This window comes from Labrus mixtus, chromosome 8 (assembly GCF_963584025.1).
Source record: "Labrus mixtus chromosome 8, fLabMix1.1, whole genome shotgun sequence".
Lineage (NCBI taxonomy): Eukaryota > Metazoa > Chordata > Actinopteri > Labriformes > Labridae > Labrus > Labrus mixtus.
This window is the reverse complement of record NC_083619.1, coordinates 5,744,293-5,771,433: the sequence shown is the minus strand read 5'-3', so window position 1 is coordinate 5,771,433 and position 27,141 is coordinate 5,744,293. Positions and strand designations below refer to the sequence as shown.

At 41.3% G+C, this 27,141-nt stretch overlaps 2 protein-coding genes across 2 annotated transcripts; both read right to left on the bottom strand.

The window, feature by feature from the left end:
- Positions 1–1,441: 1,441 nt before the first annotated feature.
- dnajb6a (DnaJ heat shock protein family (Hsp40) member B6a) lies at positions 1,442–11,909 on the bottom strand. The gene is made up of 8 exons (XM_061043937.1): positions 11,738–11,909; positions 8,740–8,843; positions 6,920–7,029; positions 6,414–6,479; positions 4,859–4,969; positions 4,590–4,736; positions 3,231–3,447; positions 1,442–2,335 (listed from the first exon to the last, which is right to left on the bottom strand). The coding sequence occupies exons 2-8, from the start codon at positions 8,802–8,804 to the stop codon at positions 2,230–2,232; spliced, it is 822 nt and encodes a 273-aa protein (XP_060899920.1). The 5' UTR covers positions 8,805–8,843; positions 11,738–11,909; the 3' UTR covers positions 1,442–2,229.
- Positions 11,910–12,975: 1,066 nt separating this feature from the next.
- Positions 12,976–27,089, bottom strand: exoc3 (exocyst complex component 3). Its single transcript, XM_061043917.1, has 16 exons — positions 26,931–27,089; positions 25,368–25,580; positions 23,911–24,130; positions 23,496–23,668; positions 22,866–23,078; positions 21,443–21,621; positions 21,195–21,311; positions 20,729–20,846; positions 19,520–19,645; positions 18,412–18,512; positions 17,421–17,531; positions 17,057–17,192; positions 16,103–16,225; positions 14,998–15,159; positions 13,659–13,780; positions 12,976–13,373 (listed from the first exon to the last, which is right to left on the bottom strand). The coding sequence occupies exons 2-16, from the start codon at positions 25,509–25,511 to the stop codon at positions 13,178–13,180; spliced, it is 2,241 nt and encodes a 746-aa protein (XP_060899900.1). The 5' UTR covers positions 25,512–25,580; positions 26,931–27,089; the 3' UTR covers positions 12,976–13,177.
- Between the last annotated feature and the right edge of the window lie 52 nt (positions 27,090–27,141).

The following is a 27,141-nucleotide window of genomic DNA, read 5'->3' as shown; positions in this document are numbered from 1 at the left end:
AACTAGAAATGACCCAATAGTCGACGCCTATGACGTCTAGAGTATTTATGTTGCTGTGATATTTAAAGAGATATCAATATTGTTTTTTTTTTCAAGAGTCGTATGGAAGTTTAAAAATCTGGTATCGCGGTCCCACTTTGTTGCAGTTCAAATTTGCGCTAATTGAAGCCATTGGAGGCTTGCAAAGCTATTCTCTGAAAGTAACTGCTTTCTTGACAGTTGATTGCAAAGAGACCCTCCCATTTAGATTCAACAAATTTAGTTCTCTCCAGTTTGACTTGAAGACAGAACGTTGTTTACCTGTGTTGGAAAAGGACCTATTGTGGAAGGAAGCAATGTCCATGAAGATCACAAACAGGACCGGTGACAAGGGGCAACCCTGGCGGAGGCCTACACGCACTGGGAACATGTCTGACTTTGTGCCGAGGATGCGGACACAGCTCCCACTTTGGTCATACAGGGACCGGATGGCTCATACCAACGGCCCCGGGGCCCCATATTCCCGCAGTACCCCCCCACATGATCCCCCGAGGGACACGGTCAAAAGCCTACTCCAAATCCACAAAACACATGTAGACTGGATAAGAAAATTCCCATGATAAGAGCCTGGGGCAAGCCCTGCTTTCCCTTCCTGAGCCGTGAACCTGAACCTCCTTGAGGCCAACCGTAAGTCCTTCTCCAAAGCCTCCCCGAACTCCACCCACACCCGGGTTTTTGCTTCCGCAACCATTGAAGGCAACAGCCCTCCGAGCCACCTGATACCTGTCAGCTGCTTCCAGAGACCCCTGGGCTAACCAAGCCCGAAAGGCCTCCTTCACCACTGGTGTCCACCAGCGGGTTTTAAGGTTGCCGCCACGACAGGCACCGACGGTCTTCTGGCCGCAACTCCTAGCCGCAGCTTCTATAATGGAGGCTTTGAACATGGACCACTCGGACTCCATGTCCCCAACCTCGCCCGGGATGAGGGAGAAGTTCTTCCGGAGGTATGGAGTTGAAGACCCCACGGACAGGGGCCTCTGCCAGACGTTCCCAGTTCACCCGTACTACACGTTTGTGTTTGCCAGGTCTGTCCAGCAGCCTTCCCCGCTATCTGATCCAACTCACCACCAGGAGGTGATCAGTTCACAGCTCTGCTCCTCTCTTTACCCGAGTGTCCAAAACATACGGCCGCAGATCTGATGAAACAACTAAAAAGTCCATCATCGATCTTTGGTAATGTTAACATACTTTTTATAAATTCACGTATTACACATTAACTTTTTGCTCACTTCTAACAGTCACAGACTATTTTTATTATTTACAGTCCATGGTAACAGTTACTCGGAAACTTGGACCACCCGAGCAGCACATGAAAGCAGCATATGACCTGCAGGGCGGACACTTGGATATGGATCTACGTGGCGGGCAAACGTACAGACGGGTTGTAAAACAAGCCAACATGTCAGCATCCTGAAAACGGATTGAAACTCAGATTTATTGGTTTACAAAGTACACAAAATTCCTTCCATATTCATAGATCATTTATAGAATGCCCTCCATTATTTGTGCATCATAATGCAGCTTCAACATTAAGACTCAACATCAACAGGTGTACATGCATCATTAAATAAACAAAAACACGTTGGTTTTAGAACATATAAAATTGCATAACTCACCCTAACATTGTATTTTTTTTCATAAAAAAAAGAAAAACAGAATCATGGCTAAGAAGACAAGCAGTAAACAGAGCGGGGGGGGAGGGGAGCTTCAGGTATTCCTACCCACCTTTTAAAATCCGTTTGTCTTTTTTTTTTTTTATGTGCAGATGAAAAAGCAGGGTCATGCCATATCTTCTGACACAGAGTGGAGTGCATACAGAAAGTACTGGAAAGTTGAGGGAGGGAGGGGGGGCTTCATACACATCAGAACGATACTGTGGTCCCAAACACGGAAACAATAACACACCTGAGCTCAAACTCAGAAAAAAAAACATCGATGAATGCATAGAAACGTCCTCTGAATTAAAGAAAGGGTCAACAGAGAGAGAGAAGGAGAGAGAGCACAGGAGGGGAAATAAACACAATCTAAGTTTGTACATCCAAACAACAGTAGAGCACTATTATTATTATCATTAATATTATTACATCATTTTGTTGCTTTTTTTTTTCTTCTCTTCTGTTTCCAGCTCAAGTTTGTTGTTGTGTTTTGTGCCGAGGTAACATTTTCTCCAGCAGACGGCGCCTCCTGTCCTCACTTGTGTTCCAGTTGCAGCAGCTGCTCCTTACCGTTAATGGTTAGAGAGCGCAGCTGCCCGTCCTCCTCCACCTCCACCCGCTCCTGACCGTTCTCCACAATTCTGGTGGAGAAAAAACACACAAAAAGGAGTTAGACCAGACGTTCAGTTTACTGACAGAGAAGAAGCTGTTACAGTCTCAACTACACGGGGCTAAAGACAAGATCAGGTAGTGGTCTCTTTTGGCCATGAAAGATGTCAGGACTCTGGGCTGAACAGCCATGATGCTTGTGTGATAAGGTTGTCAAAATTAAGGGCCCGACCGATATGGATTCTTTGTAACAGATACTGATAACGATATTAAGTTTGAACAATAAATGATGGTCACTCAACTGGAAAGTAACTGAGCATGTACATGCATCACTGCTTAAAACTCTGCAGAGTGATCATGTTTGTTGCTATCCATACAGCGCCCTCTGCTGGTGACAGAGAAGTGCTGGTGTAATACAATGAAACTCCCATGAAATGATATTTGACTAAATCTTGTAATATCGATGCATATCTGCGATAAAATTAGCCGACCCCGATAGTCACTTATGGCAATATCAGCTGGTCTAGTCAAAATGTCTTTAGTTTGATACTCTTATTTACTAAACTACATCTACTTCATAAGACAGGTGTGTCAGTGTGTCAAGAATTTGAGTACAAACAGTGTTAATGTTTTTGTGCAATTTAAGACAGTGTGCAGAAGTTTGCTCATAACTTTTAGCAATTAAAAACAAAGAAATGACCCAGTATTTGGGCTACGGAAGACCAAAAAGGACATGCATCAATACATTTGATTTAACTGTTTTCCTGGCATGTTGAGAACATTACAGTTGTTAAAAACAATAAATAACTCATTGTTAGGAGCCTAGGTCTTCAATCTTTACGCCCTCTTTACAGTCTGGTGTCTTGTCGAGAACAATCCAGAAGTGAGACGGACTTTCTCATGGTCTGCCGTTCGTTCAGAATCTACCTTTTAGTCGTGATCTTTCTGCCGTTTATGATCTTGGTGGAGGTCGACACGGAGCGGAAGTTGCCCATGCCTCCTCCGCCTCCGCCGCCTCCTCCTCCTCCTCCCCCGAAGGAGGTGGACGAAAAAGAGGTGAATCCCCCTCCTCCTCCCAGACTGCCCATGGTCGTCATGTGACCCATGTGACCCATGGTGCCCATGGAGCCAAACGAGCCGAAGCCTGAAAGACAGGACAGAGAGAGTCTGCTTTGAACAGGTAACAGGAGAGTTGTTTACAGAGGTTTGTAAGAACTTTGAGTTTCAGTGGATTTCAGTAAAGCCACATCGACAAACATGGTTAACAAACCCATCACTGTGATGGTCGTTTGTTCAGCTGTCAGCCTTTCTAAATGTGCTGCAGAAGATTATACAACACAGAATCTGAATGTTTTCTGTTGGACAACCTGCGTGACACCCAGTTTTATATCAACCAGCATTGTTCTCTGCATCAATGTTTGGTGAAAAGAAAGTTCCTATCTGCACATATACAAGAAAATATTTATGCTAACACACTGATAATTATGAGTGACTATTGTATCAGGTCAGCCTCTAGTTGGCAGTGGAAAAGGTTTTTTCAATAACGGCATGTCCTAAGCCTGTCCCATTGGCTGTTATAGTCTGTAAACAGTGATGTCATCAAAAGTTCAGCGAAACAGTGGAGGTAAATGTGAAGCAGTCTGTGGATCTTTAAGGATGTGTTTGGATTCAATCTTTCTCTGGATTTGGACTCCTTTTGGTGGCATATTATGATGAGGAGAGCACAGTAAGTCTGACAGTAAAAATCATTGTTTGTTTGTTGCTGGTCTGACAGATATGTAGATTGTGGCCGCTGTGGTGGTTGAATCCACACACACAGATGAGCTGTCAGTGTGTGTCTGCTTAAATGGGCATGTGTAATATGGTTACAGACTTAATGAGTAAGAAACATTATGGAACAAGTCCTATCTAGACAAATAGTGTTATTATGTAGTTATCTCTTGTGTTGTAAATAAGAATATGGATCTATAAGCGCCAAAAAAAACAAAAAAACTGTTGACAATCAGTGGACGATGGGCAAAATCTGACCAATCAGGTTCGACTATGTAAGTCCTTAGTCAGCCCAGTTTTGTTCCTATAGAAAGTGGAGAGCAACAATTTTCAATGTACATTATTTACAATTTGAAATCAGTATCACACTTAACACACCGTACACCACAGGAAAATCTGACAGGATCATCTTTAGAACCTTAAAAAAAAGTCAAGACTTTGCTTTGGGTTGTCAGGAGGGGGTGAGTCGTGCCAAAAATTGGCCCCAATTATCTTGAAGCGTGTACGCTGTGTTACCTGGGTCAAAAGGTGAGAAGCCAGCTCCGAAGGGTGGAAAACCAACGAAGCCCCCGTAAAACGAACCACCCGCCCGGTTGCGATTGGATCGACTTTGGTGCCGCCGACCGCTTCCAAAAAAAGGATCATCACCAAACGGATCAGCACCTGAGAAGACCAGACGGGAGACGGACAGGCGCAAGTGCACGACAGTTAATGAATGGTTAAAAGTGTTAACGTCTCTGAAAGTAGACTTAGTGATGTTTTTACACAGAAACAGTTTAACTCACCAAATAAGTCTGCAAAGGGGTCTCTGCCTCCAAAGAACTCCCTGAAGACGTCCTCGGGGTTTCGGAATGTGAACGGTTCGTGGAAATGGTCTCCGTTGTGATAATGTCCCCCTGAAACATCACGTCGAGGAAAGCAGAGACGTCAACAGAGTTCAACTGTTACACAACCAAAACAGAGTCAAAGGCATCCAATACTGCTGAGTCAGTTTGTTTTCTCAGCAAACAACAGTCCCCCCCACCCTGTTCTCCACTGTGAGGGTCCGCCACATGACGTGCCGACCAAAAGCACTGACAGTCGATCAGACGTGAGCTTCAAACACTCTGAACTGTCTGACGACTTACTGACAGGGTGTAACAGCGTGCTCATCATGACCAAACGCTCAGAGAAATAAAGTTCTGTATCTCCTTTAAGATCAACATTTAATAGAATCATGCCTCACGTTAAGTTTAAGATGTTGACATCTGTATAATAAATATACAGATGTTAACAACTTCATGTTACCCTCAGCTGCCTGTCTCGGCCAGGACACTTTTGAAAAAGAGATTTGAAATCTCAAGGAGATTCTTTCCTGGTTAAAAAAAATGTTCTGAAAAAGTCTTCAGAGTCTAGAAAACTGGACTTTTTTCATGTGACTTAAGTGAACATTTACAGGGAGCTGGTAAAAACCGGGCCGCTCAGAAACAAACTGAAAACAACAAGATGTTTACAGAAAAAATAAATGCAAACCAAAGAAGATCAGGAGTAAAGTGGAGTAAAGATACTTTTGACATCACGTGTTTTAGAATGATACAATCTACTGTGGGTTTATTTTTAGGTTGTTTTTTTTTTTAATTAAAAGGTCACATAATATGCAAAATTCCCAATTACGAGAAAAGTCCATCCTCTCTGTCTTTTGACTGCTTCACTTTTCAGAAAATGTGTGCTCAAACAGGCCGTTTGGAGATTTTCCCTTCATGACATCACAAAGGGCAGTAACCCCTCCCCCAGGTGGGTGACACTCCCACAGCTAGGTGTTTGTTCTGCCCTCTGAGTCTGCCTTCTCACCGTAAACAATAAGACATGGAGCGAGAAAGCACGAGACACCCAAGCCCTTCCAGAGAGGGGGCGTGGTCAGACACAGCTCATTTACATTTAAAGGTACAGACACAGAAACAGCCTGTTCTGAGCAGGGCTGAAATAGAGGGGTTTATAGGCATGATACAATACAGGATCAGAGTGGATTTAGAACAAGAAACTTCTCAGACATGTTTTAGGGAGCTCTGAGAATTATTTACACTGGTTGAAAAGGAGGAGAATATGTGACCTTTAAAGAGAGGATCCCTACAGAGACAGAGCTCTTCGTTAAAGAGGGTGATGTTTGTTTTTTTTAGGAACACACAGCTGTAACATCACTCTCTACAAAGACACCACACTGCAATGATTAAATCAAGAATCTTTCCTCACAGGACCGATCATAACACCCCCAGAAGAAAATCATTCCACACAGAGTGACCTTTCTTAACTTCAAGAAGAAGACGTTATTTAGATTTGAGAGGTTTAAAAAAGAGCACTCACCTCGTCCTCCGTTGTTCGGCGACAGTCCCTCTTTGCCGTAGCGATCGTATAAGGACCTCTTATTGGCTAGAAGACAAAAGGAAAATAAAAAAGGAAAAATGTATGTAACATGAAGTGGGAGCTAACACTGTGAATCGTATAGACGAGTACCACAACAGGCTCTTTTATAGGGTAACATCTAATTAATCCGTCTACTTCTGAGAAATAGTTGACTAAAGAGAATTTGTTTGACAGGTTTTCACAGTTAGGGTCTTTTCTGCAGTTACTTGTTTCATGTTTTTAGCTCATTCCAGCTTTGAGCTGCAGTACCAGGCGATCAATAATAAAGTCTAAAACATCATCAGAGACAGGGCTCAAGTTTCACACTGGACTCAAATCGTTCTTCAGTCTCAGTCATGTTGTCAATAGCGCCTTACTAAGAATGTGATCGTTTAGTCGACCGAGAGGTTAAACATCAGCACTAAAAGGTGTTTTTGCAGACTAACACAGAGAGCTGTGATACGAACCATCTGACAGGACTTCATACGCCTCCGACAGCTCCTTGAACTTCTTCTCAGCCTCATCCTTGTTCTCTGGGTTTTTATCAGGATGCCACCTCAGGGCCAGCTTTCTGTACCTGCACCAGGACAGAGGGAGGAAAATAGACCTGATCAGGTTTGTTTCAAGTCGTTTTTTAAATATACAATACACAAAGTCAGTTAATTTGATAGTCACCAATGAAAAGCTATCAAATGGACATTTCAATATAAAAAGGTAGAAAATCAGGAGACAGTAAAATATGACCAGTACTCATGTAGAAGAGCTGTGCAGTGTTTTGAAGAAGTGTGTATAATACTGTCCATGCCTTTGTCAAAAAGATTGTTGGAGCTTTTTTCCAAAAGTTCTCTTCATTGAAAAACCTACAGGGAAACCAGAATCCACACGCCTTCAGGAACTATTTTTCTGCAGATGATTTGTAATGGTTGAAAATGTTAAATCAGAGTTTTCTGAAGTCTGCATGTTCAAGGCTCTTCAACATCGAGGCCAGAATGAATCCCAACGACACAATCATGGTTGTGTGAATGTGTTGGTTTACATCCTGATGCGGCAGGTGTTCACTCTGCACAGCAGCCTCCACCATCACCGCATGCTGCTTCTCCAGGGTGAACCCCGCCTCTCGCCCAATGACAGCTGGGAACTGGGCCAACCTGGTGCCCGCCCCTGATCTGGAAAGTCACACATCGGCTGAAATCTATCTCACTACAGTGCTACTGTATGAACCCAAACTAAACCGCTTTTACTGTGATGTGACTCAAACTACACCATGAAGGAAATGTGGTTGTGTTTTTGTCTCAGTACAACAGAAGAAACATGCAAAGAAGGGCCCTTACAGACGCTTGTTTTTCTATAAGGAGATCAGACTGATTCCTTCTGACATGAGGTCTGCTGGGAAGTATGTAAACTCTGATAGGCTTTCACTGTGCAGCCTTGAAAAATCTGCAATTTGGTGCGACTGGGGTCATCCTGCGACCATCCCCCTGTTATTTGAGTCTTTGTGTGACGTCATATGGAATTACAGGATGCAAACTTTTTGATGAGCTTTTGGTCCAAACACTCCTCGCAGTGTGCATGTGAGGATTCAAACTGTTAACACTGAAGGTGAGCGACACTGTTTTCACTCTACTGTTGTAGTACTCAAAGTCTCCAGACCACCTTTTGAAGTTAGGAATCTTGGAATCTAAAGCATTTTTTTACTTGGTCTTGTCTCGGTCTCAGTCTGGGTGGCATCAGGATTTAAATCTGGCCAAGACCACCACAGATGGCTATTTTCAAGTCCTTACTTTGAGTAGGAAAGTGTCTCTTTCTAAAGGAACAAATAACTAGATTTTTATCCCGCGGTCACAGCTGCAACCTTCCCAGTGTTACAGTCTAAGAGAGTGACACGCTGCACACAAGCTGAGGATTTTTCAGTGATAATTATGAGCTTAGTCTTGTCTCGGTCTCGCCCTGCCTTGGTCTTGGTCTTGACTCGGTCTCGATCTCTTAATGTCTTGGTCTTGAGCACTCTGGTCTCGGGTATGTCTAGAGTCTCGGTTAGGTTGGTCTTGACTACAACACTACCTCACTCTCATGCTTGAACTTGACATTTTGTTGCTGTCACACACTTTCTTAACAATCTGCACATTAATCATTCTGATCAGTCTGGCTCTCTCCGTACCTCTGAGGTTAATAAAGTTTATTTAAAAAAGTGACCAGGATGACAAAGAGGTGAAAGCACTGTCAGATGTCTGATTCATTCATTGAATCACTGCTGCGATGTAACGTTTGAAAATGTAAACAAACTCACGCTTTTTTGATTTCCTCTGCAGACACGTCTCTCCTGACACCTAACACCTGGTAGTAGTCCATCATGATGGGGGGGAGGGAGAAACTTCAGGGAGCCGGATCAACCTGAGAAACAAAAACAACAAAAAACATCTGATCAGTCGTGTAACACACACATCAGCAGGACTCAGGGTCCAAACAAAGACCTGTCAAAGGCTTCTTTACATTCTACTAGTTGAGTTAGCAGGTGAGGAGCGAACATTCACTAAGCCCCGCCTCCCTCACTGCAAACAAACTACACTGATACACTCATTACATGTACTGTGGATACAAGAGAGACAGAGCATGACCTAAACATACGACACAGCTAGCAGGAGAGTGATTGATCATATCAGATTTGTTTCTGTATGTCACAGAGAAAACGATTTTTGTGGTAAGATATTTTTAGTGTTCTTATTTTTCTGAACCGTATAATTTATCCTTTATTAATCCCACGAGGGGAAATTCAGTTTTACACTCTGTTTAATGAACATGCTACACAAACACAGGCTGAAATACACACACACATGCACAAACAGGATCCTATGGACATGCACTAATGGAGAGGTCTCAGAGTGAGGGGGCAGCAAGCGCTCCAGAGCAGTTTTGGGGTTAGGTGCCTTGCTCAAGGGCACCTCAGCAGTGCTCAGGAGGTGGACTGGCACCTCTCCAGCTACCAGACCAACTTCCGGACTTGGTCCGTGCCGGGACTTGAATCGGCGACCCTCCGATTCCCAACCCAAGTCCCTACTGACTGAGCTACTGCCACCCCATGTTTGATTGATTACATCCTGGATTAGAGTTGTCATGATACCAGATTTTTAAACGTAGGTATCATACTAGTTATTAAACTATATACCTGTTGTGATATCACAGCAACAAATAGTGGGTCATTTTTAGTGCCCGAGCGATTTTTTTTACTGAAATCGATTTTAATTCTGATTCCTATCGGCCGATAGCTTTCCTGGTTCTATCTTCAATCTGTAGAGATGGATTGATATTTATGTACACATTTATTGTGTTGATCCCTCAAATGCAGTTATCAAACACTTAAAAAAGATTAAAAATGAAGACAAGATGGTCACTTAGCTGGAAAGTAACTCATGTAATTGCGTCACAGAGAGTGATAATGTTTGTTGCTATCCATATAGCGCCCTCTGCTGGTGACAGAGAACTGCTAGTGTAATATGATGATACTCAAATGAAATGCTATTCGGCTGGTGAATAAATCTTGTAATATCGGTGCATATCTGTGATAAAATTAGCCGATACTGATAATCACTTGATATGCAGATATCGACCGATATTATCGGCCACCCGATTAATCGGCCGGGCTCTAGTCGTTTCTTTTAATTTCCAACAAAATGCAGGCAAACTCTGGCATACTGTGGAAATTGTTCAAATACGTTAAAGGCAATTCAGTACCAAAGCCTTCAGACCAAACATCTGATCGTGCACCTGAACAATTGTGTTACGGTTGAGTAGAGGTGGGGGGGGGGGGGGGGGGGGGAAGAAACGATTTATGTAAAACTGGAGATTCTTATCTTCTGAGATTTTAAATAGATTCATAACCTCCAAAAACCTATTTATTTATTTTTTGGCTTATCAGTCACTCCCTGCTAAGTGCTAAGGCTAGCCAAAGAGAGCAACAAGAAATTCAGCCAGTCTCACAGATGATTGAAGAGATCCTAATTCAAAAATCCAATCGTGAGACACCCAAAGACTCACTGTCCTACGGTTGAGTTTGCTCCTTTTTTGCTGCTTTCTTAGAATTACATCAGCAGTAGAGACTCTTTGTACTTAGGAAGCTTTGTGAATAACACGGTATAAATAATACAAGTTTACATAAAACAACATTTAAAGCTTGTGTGCCCTTCTTTGCTCAAAGATGTCTGCTCATGCCATCTCATCACAGATGGTTTATTCCCACTGACTGTGAACAGCTCAACTACAGAGTGATTTTCTCCTATGAGATTGCCTCAGAGTAATGCTTCTGTATTTAACAAAGGCTCTTTTGTATCGAGTCGTACAAAGGTCTTTATCAGAGCTGCTGGTACTCTGACCTCGTCTGCGGGGGTCTTTACCAGAGAGGAGGAAGGATGGACAGTAGACAAGGAGGAATTATCTGCTGATCATTTGAAAACGTTTTTTAGAAATCACTCCAGATGAATAAAAACCCTACATCTTCAATCACTATTTTTTCTTAAATATCAATCCAGCATGTTTTAATTGTGCATTTTTCTGTAACTCTACATTAAAAATGAGGGAAACCACAATGATTTTCGAGGCCTAAATAAAGGTTAAGAATTAAATGTGCACATGTGACTGCTTGCATTGTGCGCTAATTAAAAAGAAGACATGTATGTGTTGCCTATAGGACTTCAACTTTTGATCTGCGGTATTGAAACAGGTCTTTATTGATAACGAGTGACCGTGTTATCTGGTGACTTTGAGCCGAATGCGTCAGGGGGTTGTCATAGATACAACAGATGTTGTAAACGTAAAGTGTCCTGGTGAATTCCTCTTGGTGTTATTTTACTGCACAGATTTGATTAATCACATTCATTATTCCTTCCATTACAATGCAGAACAAACAAAGAGGGATTCAACATCCATTGTAACGTGTAGGACAACAACAGACGCATTCGGCTAAACGTCATCAGTTAGCACAGTCACTGTTTAAAACGAAACACCGGGCATACAGCATCAATACATAGATAACCAACACTGAACGTTTTAATATCAGGTATAAATGTCCTTTCTAGCTAACACCTACATAATACTTAAATAATATAGCATTGGATTACTCATTTGAATTAATTTATTTCTAGCAGTGTGTAATAAAGGCTGTGATGCTGAAAGAGATTTGTTTGTGTGGGTAGCCGCTGTTAGCTGCTCACCTTTAGCATCCTGCCGTAAGCTGGTTAGAGCTCAGTAAACACATCATTAGACACATTAGCCTTTACGTCAAACACTCTTACCCAAAGCAAGTCCAGTTGTCGGGGAAGTCGGCGGGAATGTAGAACAGGTACACACTGTGTTATTTAAGCCTTGATAGGAGATAAACAGGTGATTTCCATAGATTTATTCATGTTCTGCAAACTGCAGGTTCTCCGCTCGGACGCAACTTCCGGTTTCCGACTTCTTCGTTTCATCCACTTTGTGTTTATTTGCAGTTACTACAAGTGAAGATGCACATGAGCGCCACCAGCTGGACGCACCCCGCACACACCCGCAACTCAGAATCAGAATCAGCTTTATTGACCATGTATGCTTAAACACACACAAAGAATTTGTCTTCTGTAACTGTGTTCTCAATGTAGAATAACATTAAATATAGACATAATATAAGCAAAACGGACTAATATATACAAGGCTAAATAAGATAGTGCAGTTTTGAGTAGTGCAAAAATGCAGAGATGAGATATATGCTATTATGTAACAGATGATTAATATACATGAGGTAGAGTTTTTACAGTATTTACATAAGCAGTATGCATAGATTGATGGGATAATAGATGTCCCCATTTCCGACCTCGGTGTGTTCACAGTGTGTTAGTACTAATACTATGGTTAGTAATCTAATATATACAGTCTATGGTTAGTAATCTAATATATACAGTCTATGGTTAGTAATCTAATATATACGGTCTATGGTTAGTATGGACGCTCATTTCTGTTAGCCTACTGGATGTCGCGTCTTTTTAAACTCTTAAAAATCCAAAACTCATAAATAAGACATTGGCTACTTGATTTAAAATCTTAACTTTTATCATCCCAATAAGCAGACCCTTTCTATTTTTTATTTATTGTACAGTTGTTTTATAATTATTTTTTATTCTGTACTACAGTAGACGTGTAGATGATAACATACTGAACATACATTTGAATGTATGTGATACCGAGTATACATTTCGGTTGTTGTTTTCTCGTTATCACGGGAAAACCAGCATTGTTAAGGTGAGATTAAAAAAGTTGACATCTTGAGAAGTCACAGGAATATGAAATTCACAGTGAGTGATACTTTGCTTAAAAATGACAGGATCAGATTATATGATAAAAACACTACTTCCACATGTAGAGGATTAAACCAGCAAAGAGAAACCACTTTGTCCACAGTGTGGACACAAACTTATTGACAGGAACGTTGATGGAGAAAGAGAAGGAGTGGGTTTAACAGACATATGCTGTGATGCTTAAATAAGCAGTCACACCACAGTTCATTTATTCATATCTCATTTTATTATTTTGTTAAAGCAGACATGATCAGGATGACAATGAAAAAAAACTAAATCATGGTTATGAACAGTAAAATCAAAAAAACATGATGCATTAGGCAATCAAAAAACGAGTTTGCTCCTGTTATCGTGCCTGAAGGTGCTCGAGGTGCTGAAGGTGAAATAGTGTCTCGTGAATCGGCTTTACTTCAGCAGCTTTGCAGTTGCCATGGAGGTCATGGTCGTCATGGTCATGGTTGGCACGGTGATGTCTTTAAAGATGGGCTGTGTCACAATAGAAGAAGAAACTTTGTTCTCGCTGAGAGTCCCCACGATCATCTGCCGCATTTCCCTGCTGGCGTCCCCACGCACTGCCAGTAACGCCTGGATGTGCTCCTCCCTACGGGAAGCAGGAGGGACAAAAAGCCTTGGTGAAGCGTTTCGGTACAGTTCATCATCAGTGCTGGCTTTGGCATGCTGCTATAGGTGTAGGCTGCCAGGGAGCGGAATTTCTATCAAAACGCCTTCAAGTCAATGTTATCAAAACATTCTGATACCTTGATACGTAGCAAAGCTGAAAAAAACGCTTCAGTCATATTTGAACCAAAAGCTGCCAGAGAGAATTCAAGATGAATAGTTAACGTGTTGTGATGATGCGTGTCAAAGTGTGTGTGGCTGTGTTTACCTGATGTCGGGATATTTGGTCCCCAGGGTGGTGACCTCTAAGAACAGCAGAGTGGGGTCAGTCAGCTTGAACACTTCAGCGATGGCAGCGATGGCCCCACAGAGCGAGTCTGTGTCTTCACCCTGAATATAAGAATCAACAACTGTGAGACATGTCCTCTTTTTCTCTGACTACACTTCAAACTGTTGGCAGCGTGTTCACTGGATGTGTTCAGGCTGACTGCTGCGTAGTAAAAACTAAATTGCTAAAAGTACATTTAAAAGTCTTGTGCATGTTTGAATACATTTCTAGTATGGCTGTCAAACGATTACAATTTGTATTGATGATTAATCGCTAAACTTCAATAGTTAATCACTATAAAATAACATTTTTAATCGCATGTTTGAAATTCCATTATTTGGCATGTGAAAACTGAAAATTCTTAAGACTTTTAATTTGAATGTTTGGAGAGTACTTAACTTGCTGTTTGAATTCAAGCAAGCTTTTATTTTGAAATAAAGTAAGGCCCTTCTGTTCGATCAAAGGTTATGACATTAACTTAACAACAGAACAGAAACTTGTTATGGATCAAAAACTGAAGTCAAACAGCTCAAAGGTAACAAACCTCAATGTGTGATGTCATGAGGTGGATATGACTCTGCTGAGCTGTCTGAGAGTTTGTTAAAGTGAAATGAGATGCAAAGCAGTGTCCCTCTTTTACATCACTATGACAACAGGGAGACACTGAGGAGGCTTATCTACGGTGCGCCTAAAGGGACAAAATAACATCTAATGAAAAAAAAACAATGCATGAATCTCAGACCTTAATGAACTGAAATTAAGTAGTTAATGACGGCCCTTAGTTCTAAACCTGGATGCAAATTGGAGGTGTGTAACTGTTCTTAAAACCTCATGTTTAAATAAGAACATTTTACATTTTGTCAGATAAAACATTATATCTGGTATCAGACATTAATGGGGCTCTTTTTAACATGTTGTACAGGAGTTCATGGTAGTTTTTTGGTTATCTGGAGGAGGTTCTAAGTACCCTACCGATGCTACTTAGAGAAATGTACCAATGGTTCATGTTGTACATCTTCTAAATTATGATCATCGCCAACAACCTTAAAAAAAAAACAGCAAAAATCCATGTGGCAGACCTGACCGCTGCTCAGATGGTTGAAGAACATCCTCATGAAAGTTACCTCCTCATTGTCACAGGATACAAACATTATCTCTCCCTCCTTCTTGCTTGCTGTTAATCTATCTGAATATTTCCTGCAGCTTTCACACAACTGCTCACCTCGACTTTACACAGACATCCCTGCAGGAAAAAGTGACATATTATCTGAGGACTTACAGCAGCCAGTTTCCTGAAGAGGAACTTGAACTGATCGGCCTCTTTGATCATCCTCTCAGCTCCCTCTCTCCTCTCATCAGCGTTCTTAAAGGTGATCCTCTTCTGCATCACCGCTTTGATGTACTCCACCACCACCCTGCGCAGAGCCTCGCTCGTCATCTCCTGCACACATCACACACAGCGTTTCAAACATTCACAGTTTAAGCATTATTAAAACACTCACAGGATCCTAGCAGTCAAGTGTAGAACCGTACAAGGTCAGTCAGTAGAGATACAGAGATTTCAATGTCTTTGTCAGACTCAGATCTTTTTCAAGGTCAGATTTTGGCCCATGCCGATTTTTTTCCAGAACTTAAATTAAGAGCAAAAAAACAAATATTCTAACACACATCACGTACGTAGGTGCTGGGATTAAAAACCGCAACAAGAAAAGTTAGAAGACTTTCCCGCACACTTCCTCGGAAGCCACAAAAAAAAGTTTTTATTGAATCACAAAGTTTCGATCAGAGGTCCAAACATCGTGATTGGATAAGGACTTTGTTGTCACATTGGAGCAAATGTGCATCTTCTCTTTCTTTTAATTAAACTAAAGACAAAGTTTAATGATGGAAAATCTTTGTAAAATCACTGACATAGTCGGGTATAGTGAAGATCTTAAAATGGAGTTTGAACTCACAGCAAGTGAAATGAATCTTAAACAGGTTATTTAGACTCTTCTATTTAGAATGATTAAAATGAGTTAAATCACTATAAAGTGACATAAGAATCCATAAAGATATGAGAGAGACAACCTGCTCTGTAACTCTCCTGTTATTTGAATCGTCTATGGAATCGAAACGTGCCGACACACAAAAAAAAAGAGTACAGATCTTCAGTCACATTTTAAACTGAGAGCTGCCTCGAGAGACAAACGGAGAACAACAATGTTGCCAACATATTTGTGCAATGTAGACAGTGTGCACAAGTTTTTCAGCAACGTCTGATCATTAAAAACAAAAAATGACTCAATGTTGGTCTGCCTAGGACTTCTGTCTTTGTTGCCGTGGTAACGATACCATTACACTTTTACTAACATCATATGGCAGCTGAGCGTTCTCATGTGTACCTGATTGTAGGGTCTCTTGATCTTGTTGAAGTCATTGAAGTAGTCCTCAACTGTCACACAGATGGTGTCCACAGCATGTGACCCCGTCAGCCACTTCCTGGTCATCAGTTCATTCAGGTGATGCTGTTTCATGCAAAATCAACATGGATGAATCAGTGCTCCATTTGTCATCAGTTCACTGGGACTCAAATGTTGACATACTGTCTTTAAGTAACACACGAGGGATGTGATTCATGAAAACATGGATCTAAGAGAGAGTCTGCTATCTCCAAACCTGAGCCCTGATTCAGCTGCTTCAGGTGGCCTGAAGGGCTGTTAATGTAAACAAAGGGGGATTAACTAAAAGGTAAAAGTACGTCCAATTTGTCCCTAAAAAGATCGGATTGATACAAAGGCCTCAGCCATGGTATCAAACAGTACCAGACAAGCTTATTTTTAAAGCTGAAGGCTGCTGTGAGGGCCGAGCGATAAATGGATTTGAACGATCAATCCTATTTGAGGTGTGGGAGGATTTAAAAAAATAAAAATCTAGATATTGTCTTTAACTTCCTCGGCCGCTCTCACATCCTCCCCCGTTGCACACACACACTTCTCGGGAGATGACCGCGGCTTGCTGCTAAAGTTCCACATTGCTAAAAGCAGGCGACCGGGCCGCACTGTGAACATTCTGTCTGCTGAAAGTGATTTTACTCTTAAATCCCTTTGAAGCTTCTATTATAAGGCTGAAAAGTTACAGATTGATCGAACTGGTACTCGTCAGATACACAAAGTCCAGCTACTGGAACAGTTAGATCGTGTGAATGAAGGGAAACACACTCAGTAAAATCTCATTTCACATCCTCTGATACACATGAGTAAAAACACCTTGTTAATAGTTGTGCACATACAACCATCTTGTTAAGATTTTGACTTGTTAGACAGAGTAAAGCTTCGTCCAATAGGAGCCCCTCTTACTTCAAGATCTAGGAAGACTTCATCCAATAGGAACTGACATCCCTCCTTGGCCACCTCATTGAGGGTCCTCTCTATGGCGGCGTCACTGTCGGTGGACTCTGACGAGTACTTCCTCTTCAGACTGTTGATGGACTCTCTGAGGAACACAGTCGAAATCTGTCATGTCTTTAAAATGAACGACCCTGAAACTATTTTAATCAATAAAACACATCGTTAAAAAAAAAAACATCTCAGTGATTACAGGTTGGAGAGCGTGATAGAAAACAACAAAAATCTATGTTTCTGTCTAAATGAGAAATGTACATGTGATTATGAAAAAGAAACAATGATTGAGTGAACACTGGTCCGTGTATCAGATTCTTACTTGAATGTCTGGCAGTTGTTAATGATGCCGATCATGTACTGAACGTAACACTGAGGCAGCTGTCTGTCTCTCAGGTGCTCCTCTTTGTACACCACCGCCTCCTCCCTGTACCTGCACACAACAACAACAACAACACACACACACACACAGACACATCAGTTAGGGTTGACACAGCAGTGAGAGTATCATTGCAGAACTTTTCTCTCTGGATTTGTGTTTATCACAACGGAAGATTAAAGAACACCTGATTACTGAGGAAGTGATCCTGGTTTGAGTACTTACTAACTCAATGTCTTTAAATATATTAGAAGAATAGATTTCTTCCTTTAACTACAAAAAAAAAGGCCAACCCTGGGTTGCAGGAGCTCTGTGTTCAATTTTCAAATGCAGCCTAGTTTGAATGTAACTTTTAATTTAGGACAGAGTTTACTCCACAAATATTTAAGGTGCTTTAAGGTGTAACGTAGGCAGAAGTTGCACCTTAAATCTTAACACCTGGCTTCTAGTAGGTGTGAAGTCCTCTGCAAAACACGGTTGTCATGGTGATGGTTTTGAGAGGTGGGGTAGCTATGAGGATGAGGAGGACAGAGGGTCTTAGCAGCTGTTTGGTGTCAGCAACACGCTCTCTGCTATAAATGACATCTCTTAGGAAACAGTTATGATTTCATCCGTCCAATGACAGAGCACCGTTAAATGACCTTTTGTTCCGGTTGAAGATTTCACCACTAGATGTCACTGTGGTTATTTGACACTAGCTTTGGATGTGTCATCGTAACGCCTTGTCGTATTTTACAAACATTTGAGTTTCTCTTTGTGGATCAACATCAGTTGACAGATGTTCATTTCAGCTGTTAGTCTGTTCAGAGACATTTAGGCATGAGAGGAAACGCTGGAACAAACACTGCATTAAGAAAACGCAGCTCACTGATTGGTCGAATGAAGTTTAAACGTCGTGTCTGCAACAACACCTTGGTTAGTTTGTAAAATATACCTGATCAGGAAAGAGACCATCTGCTTCAGGCAGAGCCTCAGGACCTGCTCCTTGAAATCCCTATTGATCTGTGCAGCCACCTGCAGGTTCTGCTCAAACATCTGGGGAGGAGTGCAAAAATACTGAGATTAAAACGAGGACTAGAAAAATACTGAGATTAAAACGAGGAGTGCAAAAATACTGAGATTAAAACGAGGAGTGCAAAAATACTGAGATTAAAATGAGGAGTACATAAATACTGAGATTAAAATGAGGAGTACATAAATACTGAGATTAAAATGAGGAGTACATAAATACTGAGATTAAAACGAGGACTAGAAAAATACTGGGATTAAAATGAGGAGTGCAAAAATACTGAGATTAAAACGAGGAGTACATAAATACTGAGATTAAAATGAGGAGTGCAAAAATACTGAGATTAAAATGAGGAGTACAAAAATACTGAGATTAAAATGAGGAGTACAAAAATACTGAGATTAAAATGAGGAGTACAAAGATGTCGAGATTAAAATGAGGAGTACAAAAATGTCGAGATTAAAATGAGGAGTACAAAGATACTGAGATTAAAATGAGGTCTGTGATCATGGATCAATATGTCAGTGTCTGTCGAGGGGGTTATTTAGGCTTTACTTATTTTGTAGGTGGAGACCTTTCATCTTCATGTACAGTAAACGAGCTGAACCCACAATAGACCATTAATAATGTATTGATAACCCTGAGGTTTGTCAACCATGTGAGGAAAAGGCTGGGAGAACATTGCTGACAGGAAGTCCCGCCCCTTCCTGAGTTCGATCGGTCCATGAGGAAGAGGTGACACGAATGAGCATGGTGCTGATTCAAAAGTTGAACTGACAGGGCTGTGAGTGCAGCGACGCAAAAGAACGTAACTCCTCAATCTAAAACCTTTATTCCTCTGAAAAACTTTCCAATCATTTGCTGCATCTGCTAAAGTCCATTCAGGGTCAAGACACTAAGTTTGTGTAGTTGTATTGTGTGTGTGTGTGTGTGTGTGTGTGTGTGTGTGTGTGTGTGTGTGTGTGTGTGTGTGTGTGTGTGTGTGTGTGTGTGTGTGTGTGTGTGTGTGTGTGTGTGTGTATGTGAGTATTACTTGAAAGACGATGGCAGGCAGGGTGGTCTGGTAGTATCCGTCTTGGTCAGCCTCAGGTTCTGTTTCTTTCTGCCAGTCCTTCTTGTCCGTCTCCAGAGCTTTCCGCAGCCAGCCTGTTATGTTAGACTGAAACACACACAGTCACACACACACTTAGAACATGTCTTTGTGCACCACTGTCACCTCACCTGTATTCATTATGACACTGCGGAAACTGTCTTATCCAGTTTTGTATTGGATACTTAAAAGCTGGTGGAAGGAAAGGTTCACTGAGACGAGGGCTGTGTCCCAATTTAGAAGCTGCATCCTTCAGAGGGTGCTTTGAAGACTGATTACATCAGAAGCTGTCCCATTTTGAGGGCTCCTTCAAAGACGAATGTTATTAAATTGTTTTTTTAAATGATGGGTCTTGTGACGTTTGTTACATTTGATAGTTCCAGTGCAGCTCTTGAGGTTGCTAGGCAACATGGGGCGGCACTTAGAAACAAAGAGGTAAAGGGGCGGGGACAGTGGGTGACAGGGCCATGGCATCCTCCGTAGATCACACTGTCTCATTTCAGTTCAACCTGAGCGGTCTACATGGGCTACGAAGGCTGCGTCTTTCAAAGGGTGATACACCATTTTCAGGTGTGTACACATTCTGTCCCTCTGTCAGTTTGTATTACAACCCTCAAGTATCTAACGATCAAATAAATGATGCGCAAACTTAAAGTAAATGTACCTTAAAACTTCCATTAGTAACATTTTTCATTTAGCTCCTAAAGACTGAAGCTTGTTTTGATTAAATAATATACTTATTAAGAAGTTTAAATAATGGAGATCATTTTCCCACTTGGCAGTGAAAGATGAGAATATGCTGCTTTGGTTGCATCAATGAGGCGTACAATCATCACATCCGTTTGCCTCGGGATGGTTTTCTTAAAGACAGGGGTTTCCTGACCCTTTCCGCAGGGTCTCTCCATTGTGGATTTAAACATTTCCTGATTTAAGGATCAATCTGAATCCCATCCTCACTCATCAGGAGGAGCAACACAGGAAAGGATTGTCTCCTCTTGCATTCTGCCACTTCTTACCTGAACTCCATGAAGTCTGAAGCATCAGTGTTTGGTTCCAATGGATCAATACGTACTAATCTATTCAAAGTTACAAAAGACTGAAGATAAGTCAAAAAAGACAAACACATTTATTTAAGTTTGAAGCAGCGCTCACTGTAAACGTCCTGACGTATTTGCTGAGCAGGTCGTCCACCACATCCTGAGGCAGCAGCGGCTCCAGCTGGTTGATGTCGCACTCTAAAAGGAGCTCTGGATGTCCCATCATCTCGGTACTGAAACACACACATTAACACAGAGTTCATCTTTTGTGGTTTCCCTTTGTTTTTTTATTGAGAAAACAGAAAGAAGAAAAACTAAATGTATTCAGAGTGATCAGCTGATAAACGATGTAACAAAACGTCATGAAAATAACTTCTGAAGACTAGGAGTGGGTGCTTTTTGGCACCGTCATGTGATTGGAGAACAGTACCTTTATTGGTATTTATGTAAGTCCGTCTTATTTTTAATGCATGACTTTCCAGAAGCACTACACAGCGGACTAGTAACTTAATTACAGTATGGGAAACACTAAACAGGAAACACGGTGTGCCAAGACAGAGTGTGTGAAAGTGTGTATGTACCTCTTATATGTGTTGAGGACCCAGGTCAGCAGAGACACGATTTCGTTAGCCTCCAAGTCCTCAGAGGCCAGTTCTGTCACACGAGTGGATACGGTGTTGTGGTACAGACAGAAAAACCTGCAACACACAGAAACACACACATGAGCAAGCAGACTTACTGAACATGATCGAGCTGACAGCTGAATATTTGGAAGCTGCCGCTGCGTGCTTGACAACAAGAAGAGGCATGTTCATTGTGTGTGTCTTACCTGTTGAAGGTGTTGTAGTGAGGAGGGAAACACTGCACCATGAGGTTCTTCACAACAATGAGATCGTCCAGAACGTACTTCCTGGTTATCTCCAGCAGACGAACCAGCCACATTTTATCATTCTCCCTCGTCACTGACTGGGTGCCCTCGATCCGGGTGCTGACTGTACCCTCCAGCACCTGAAACACAAACAGATCAAAGTTCAGGGGGGCGGAATCTGTACAGTTGGCCAAAGAAACACCTTTTAGTGCAGTGACGGCGGGTAAAACGTCAACATCACATCTGAAGACTGAATCATTCTGATCGCTGATTACAGATTCCGACACAGATGTTTTCTTTTTTCATTACTTCTTTCTCTTTGTGTTTTTTCAATGAGTGATGAGATTTGATTTATCAGAGTTGTTGCTATAAGTCCCTCCACTTGAAATGTTAAAGGAGCATTTCTGACAAACTGCATGTCGCTGAACTTCTGTCATAAACGCTGTAAGACTCGCACACTATTTCAGGTTTGACAATGAAAACTAATCAGAGTTTGTCCAACAGGTGGCGTCCTCCGCCCAACGACAGCCTCTTCTCTGAGGTAGCAGTTCAGCTCACAAACATTAAACTGATGCACATCAGCTACTGACATCGGTGCAGGCCACATTATTAGCCAACAGGTCGATGTTGGTCAACAGGGAAGATACCAGCCGATGTTCTAACTGAGACATCTGTGCATCCCTCGTTGAATCACATTCATTAACACAAGGATCTCAAAACTAGCCACCTTCAATCCCCCCATCATTGGGAATGTCCTATCTAGAATTAAAAGATTCAAGTGAGAGTCCCACCACCCAAATGGCTTGAACCCAAAAGATGAGAGTGGTCTCATTATTTTTGAAGCATGAAAGTAAAAAAAAACTGGAGGAAGAACTGGATGAAAAGAGAATTAAGTCGAAAACAAAAGAAAAAAAAAGGAACTCAAAACTTTTGAGAATGTGTTAGAGGGTTAGAGAGTAAGTACAACACAAATCCATTCATACACCGCCACTGAAGAAGCAGCGGGAGCAATGCAGGGTTAAGTGTCTTGCCCAAGGACACGTCAGACATATTGCTCAGATGGGGATCAAACCCTCGACCTTCCGATTGAGAGGCGACGACTCTACCAACTGAGCTATTCCATCATAAATATGTGGCTGATGGTTGAGTTCTTCTTTATTTCTCCATCATGTGATCAGGATCTTTTTGTAAAAGATGTCTAAATATGTCAAATCTAAAAATGCGAAGATCGTCTGATCAAAGTCCCTTCATCAGCAGCTGTATGATGTTTTTTAATCCAACTATCTAAGCTGCTATATAGTTAACATGCTGCCTCAGTCGCCGAGTTGCTAACACAGTTATTGTGACCACCGATGAGTCTATAAAGAAACGGGAGATGTCTCACCTCGAACATCTTGTCCTTCCAGCGTTTGGGTCGTCCTGGCGGAATGAACCCGGACTGTTTCTTACGGTCAACCATGCGCCGATCGATCTTCTCCTCCCGCTCAATGATACGAACCACAGACACCAGCATGGTGGGGTCACTACGGACCGTGACCATGGACCGCTGCAGTACCATCCACAGCTGTTTGGCCAGCTCATCTGACAAGCCCTGAACCTGGAGGGGGAAGGTGAGGAGAGGGGTGAGCAATATAACAACACATTAAATATATACAAACAGCTGACTCACTGTATGACATGTGGACTTTTTCAAATGAACAGATCAGTTTTAATGGATTGATCACATAGTATTAAAATGTTCCTGAAACAAGAGGACACAGTTTAAATCAGCTGAATGTGCAAAAATCTCCTACAAACAAAACACAGCTAATAATATGCAAATGTCACATATATAAAATCAATGTGGATACATTTGGATGATGATAACCCCTGTTCAGAAAAGGAAGAATCATCCACTTTACTTTTTTCCCACTCACTGCATCTCGCAAGACACACATGTGTAACCTGTAATCATATACGATATTAATTATCTCGATACAAACCGACCACCTGCTGCTCTCAGAGTTAAACTTACGTCTTCAAAATAGATGGATATGAGATTCATGTCACTGGTGTTCTTGCTGTCCATGCGGTACTGTTCATACATGAGGTCGTCCCGTGAACACTCCAGCTCGATCAGCTTCCTGTGGGCCTGCAGCAGCTCCGCCTGCTCGATCAGCTGCTGAGTGTCTGCCACGATCTCTGGTACTGAACACAGAGGTCAAAGGTGAACTGTATAGCAAGAGAAAAAGAGGGCAGAAGAAACGCTCTGATCTAGCAAAGACAGAAACGTTTCCCGCTCAGAAGAGGAGTCTGTGTCTAACTTTAGGGACAGCTTGTTGTATCAGACCTGTCTAAACCACGTCACCTTTCTGAACTAACGCCACATCATCTGTGATTGGACACATCGTTGTTCACTTCTTCACATAGAACTAGCTAACAAAGCTTACCAGAGAAAATGTTCTTCAGGTTTTCCACAGCGGAGGCCAGCTGACTGTGTTGAACCACAGCATCTTTGACATCTTTCAGGTTCTCGATGGTGTTGATGCTCTGCCTCCAGTCTTTGCTCACATCAGCCAGAGAGTTCTGGATGTCTTTGACGTCGATCAGGGCAGAGTGCAGCTGGGTCAGTCCTGTACGAACACCATCCAGCTGGGACTGGATGGCTGCCTGAGGGACAACGAGGCCACAAAGAGACAAATTATTTTAGTGACAGAAGTTTGTTTTATTATCAATAGGCTTTTATTTATGTAAATCATGCTGAATTAAAACACTTCTGCTTGTGATAAAGAATGCAAAAAACAAAACAAAGGACATGATCTCTTCAGGAGATCTCCACTTCTCTAAAACAACCCGACCTACTCATTTCTAGTCAAAAACTAAATCTTATTTATTTATTAGAAGCCATTCAGGTTATATTTTATATCTTGATATGAGATGTTTATCTCGACTTGTCAGGTAATGTGGCTTATAAGAAGTCTAACAAGATATTTTTGACTAGAAATGTGACTAATACACTTTCTTTGATTTGAGTTTTTTCAGTGAGGTAACAAAAACAGTTGAATTTGTTCTTTCAACCAGCAGCTCAAACTCTAAGCTGAGTTCTCCTCCTCTCAAAAAAACAACAGCAACAGTGGATTTAAACAAGGTAAAAACAATAAAAAGGGAAATTTTAGGTTCAAATCTGAGCCTTAATGTCATTTTTGGAGGAGTTTAAAGAGTAAAGTAACAACCTTTTCTCACATACGGCCTGAAAATCATTCTTTTATTTAATTCATAGACTTCAACTTAAACACTAAACTGAACTGAAAAACAGGATACATATGCTAATCTTTCATTGACCATACAAATGCAATTGCTAGTTGGGGACGGTGGCCCACATGGAGCAGTCACAATGCAACAGCCCAAATGATTTCCATCAGACAAACAGGCTGCATATTCAAAACCGATGCAAATTCAGAGAGGCATGTAAATGACCATAAGAAATGCAAAGACAGAGAAACATGCTGCAAGTGAAAAAACATGCTTCAAAAAGATTTAACAAACTGCATAAACAGCAAACAGACCCCCAGTCTATCCTGAATAGCACTACAACACAAACAAGAACTTGACTTCATGTCATTTTCACTTGATCATCTTTCTTTATGTCGTCCTGCTCAGTCCTTCTCTAGTTCGGTCCTGAACTATAATAGGAATTATTTTTATTATGTTTTTGTTAAAGGTTCTGCTTTGGACCTCTGTCACCTGCACACTGACATTATTCTGGTTCTCATTTATTCTGGCATAATGAACTTGATCTCCAAGTGTTTCTATACAACCATTAAATGAACATGATGAGACCCCATACCGAGCCCTGTGAATAGATGTGAGGATAAACTGAACAACATGTTGACGTCTGCTAACACACCTTCAGCCTGGCTTCTACAGAGGCCTTTTTGCGGGCCTCTCTTCTTCTGTACTGCTCCACTTTGTCCAGCTGGTCTGATCGCTGCAGCATCCCAGCAACACGCTGCACCGCCGTGGCAACCGCCTCCCGACTCGTCTCCTCCATAGTGTAGCTATGGTGTGCTGTAGATTTATTACCAGTCGTATGTAAAGACTTCAAGTGAACACTTGAGACCTGAAAGAGAAAAAAAACACTAAAATTAATAAAGAAAATACTGCTGGGTGTCACAAGAAAGTTACAACTCTCAGTGTAAGTTACAATGTATTAATTAAGAAATGTTGAATGTTTTGATATATTGTTCATTTAACTGGTGGAAAAGTATACATCTGTCTGCTTAACACATTTCTTGAAAAATAAACAAAAGGTCTCAGATGTTCATTTAGGTTTTGACAAAGTATTATTAAGTTAAACTCCATTGTTTCCTTATCACAATGTAAACTAGGAGTAGGCTAAGGCAAACTCTCTGCACTTGCATTGTCAGCTACAGTGGCTGGGAAGTGCAAAGCAAAATTACAAAGTGTTAAACACTTTTGCAAAATGTGAGACAAATTTACATTTTGAATTTTTTTTTTACATTTTATGAAACAAAATTACAAAACCAAAAACACTTAACAAGGACAAAACAAAATTTACAAGAAGTGAAACACTTTTACAATCGCTGAGACAAATTTACAAGAGGCAGAACACTTTTACCAGTCCCCAAACAAATTTACAAATGACAGAATCCTGACGGAAAGGGAATGTACCGCGACAAAACAAACAAAATGACCCCTCACTCGATCACTTCCGGGTCACTTCCGACATTTGGTACATTCCCATTTTGTCAAGATTCTGTCGTTTGTAAATTTGTTTGGAGATTGTAAAAGTGTTTCACATCTTGTAATTTTGTTTTCTAAAAATGTAAAAAGGTTTTTCAAAATGTAAATTTGTCTCACATTTGTAATTTTGCTTTGCACTTATCAGCCACCGTAGTCAGCAGAGACAGTCAGTTACATCATGTGACTGAGTGTGTAAGCGCAGGTGATTTTTTTCAAAGTTATGACAGGTAAGTAAAGGACAGGTGTCTCTCTCTCTCCTGTATTTGTCTTTGTTACTTACAACAGATTATAAAGACACAGTGTCCATACGGATTTCCCTTTTTGTATTGTTTTCATGAAAAGCATTGCTAATGAGTATATTTTTACATTTTAATAAAAACATACTAAACAAAGTCGTTAGGGCTTTTTCATTCCTCATGACAACCAGAGTCACCAGTTAGCACGGTCACTCTTTACACCGAAACACTGTCAATGAAAGAGAGCGAGCTAATGGTTAGCCGGTGTTTGTGAATTTGTCAGTCTGACATGTTCTACCTTACAGGTCCAGGTGAAAATACGTATAAAACATAAGGAGCGACCCTTCTCCACTTCTATTAATGTTTATAACATTAGCTTAGCTAAACATGAAGAGGGAGGCTAACACTGACGTTAGCTAACCTTCAGCCAAACAAGCTACCTTAGAAACTCACCCGAAAAAGATTCTTACCTGTGGATTAAATAACTAACGTTTGCACGATAAGATGCATTTCGACAAATACAGATAGTTGTGATATTTATAACGGAGTGATGTTTTTTTTTCTTCTGGAGTGATGTTGTTGTGGTTCCACTTCCTGCTTTTAACTCCGCCTCCTTAGGAACTCTACTTCTTCTTCTTCTTCTGCTTTCTCAGCTGCTGAACAGTGCAGGTCCAATATCGC

Bases quoted from the DNA above. Each gene is read 5' to 3' on its own strand.
- dnajb6a (XM_061043937.1), bottom strand. From the start codon at position 8,804: ATGATGGACTACTACCAGGTGTTAGGTGTCAGGAGAGACGTGTCTGCA. The intron at 4,970-6,413 runs GTGAGTGCTCTT...GTGATGTTTCAG, and splicing joins GCCGAACAACGGAGGACGAG to GGGGACATTATCACAACGGA. The intron at 2,336-3,230 runs GTAGATTCTGAA...TTTCTCCACCAG, and splicing joins AGAAAGATCACGACTAAAAG to AATTGTGGAGAACGGTCAGG.
- exoc3 (XM_061043917.1), bottom strand. From the start codon at position 25,511: ATGGAGGAGACGAGTCGGGAGGCGGTTGCCACGGCGGTGCAGCGTGTT. The intron at 19,646-20,728 runs GTGAGCGCTGCT...TGTGTGTTTCAG, and splicing joins AATACGTCAGGACGTTTACA to TCTAACATAACAGGCTGGCT. The intron at 15,160-16,102 runs GTACACATGAGA...TGATGTGTGCAG, and splicing joins TCAAGAGACCCTACAATCAG to GAGATGACGAGCGAGGCTCT.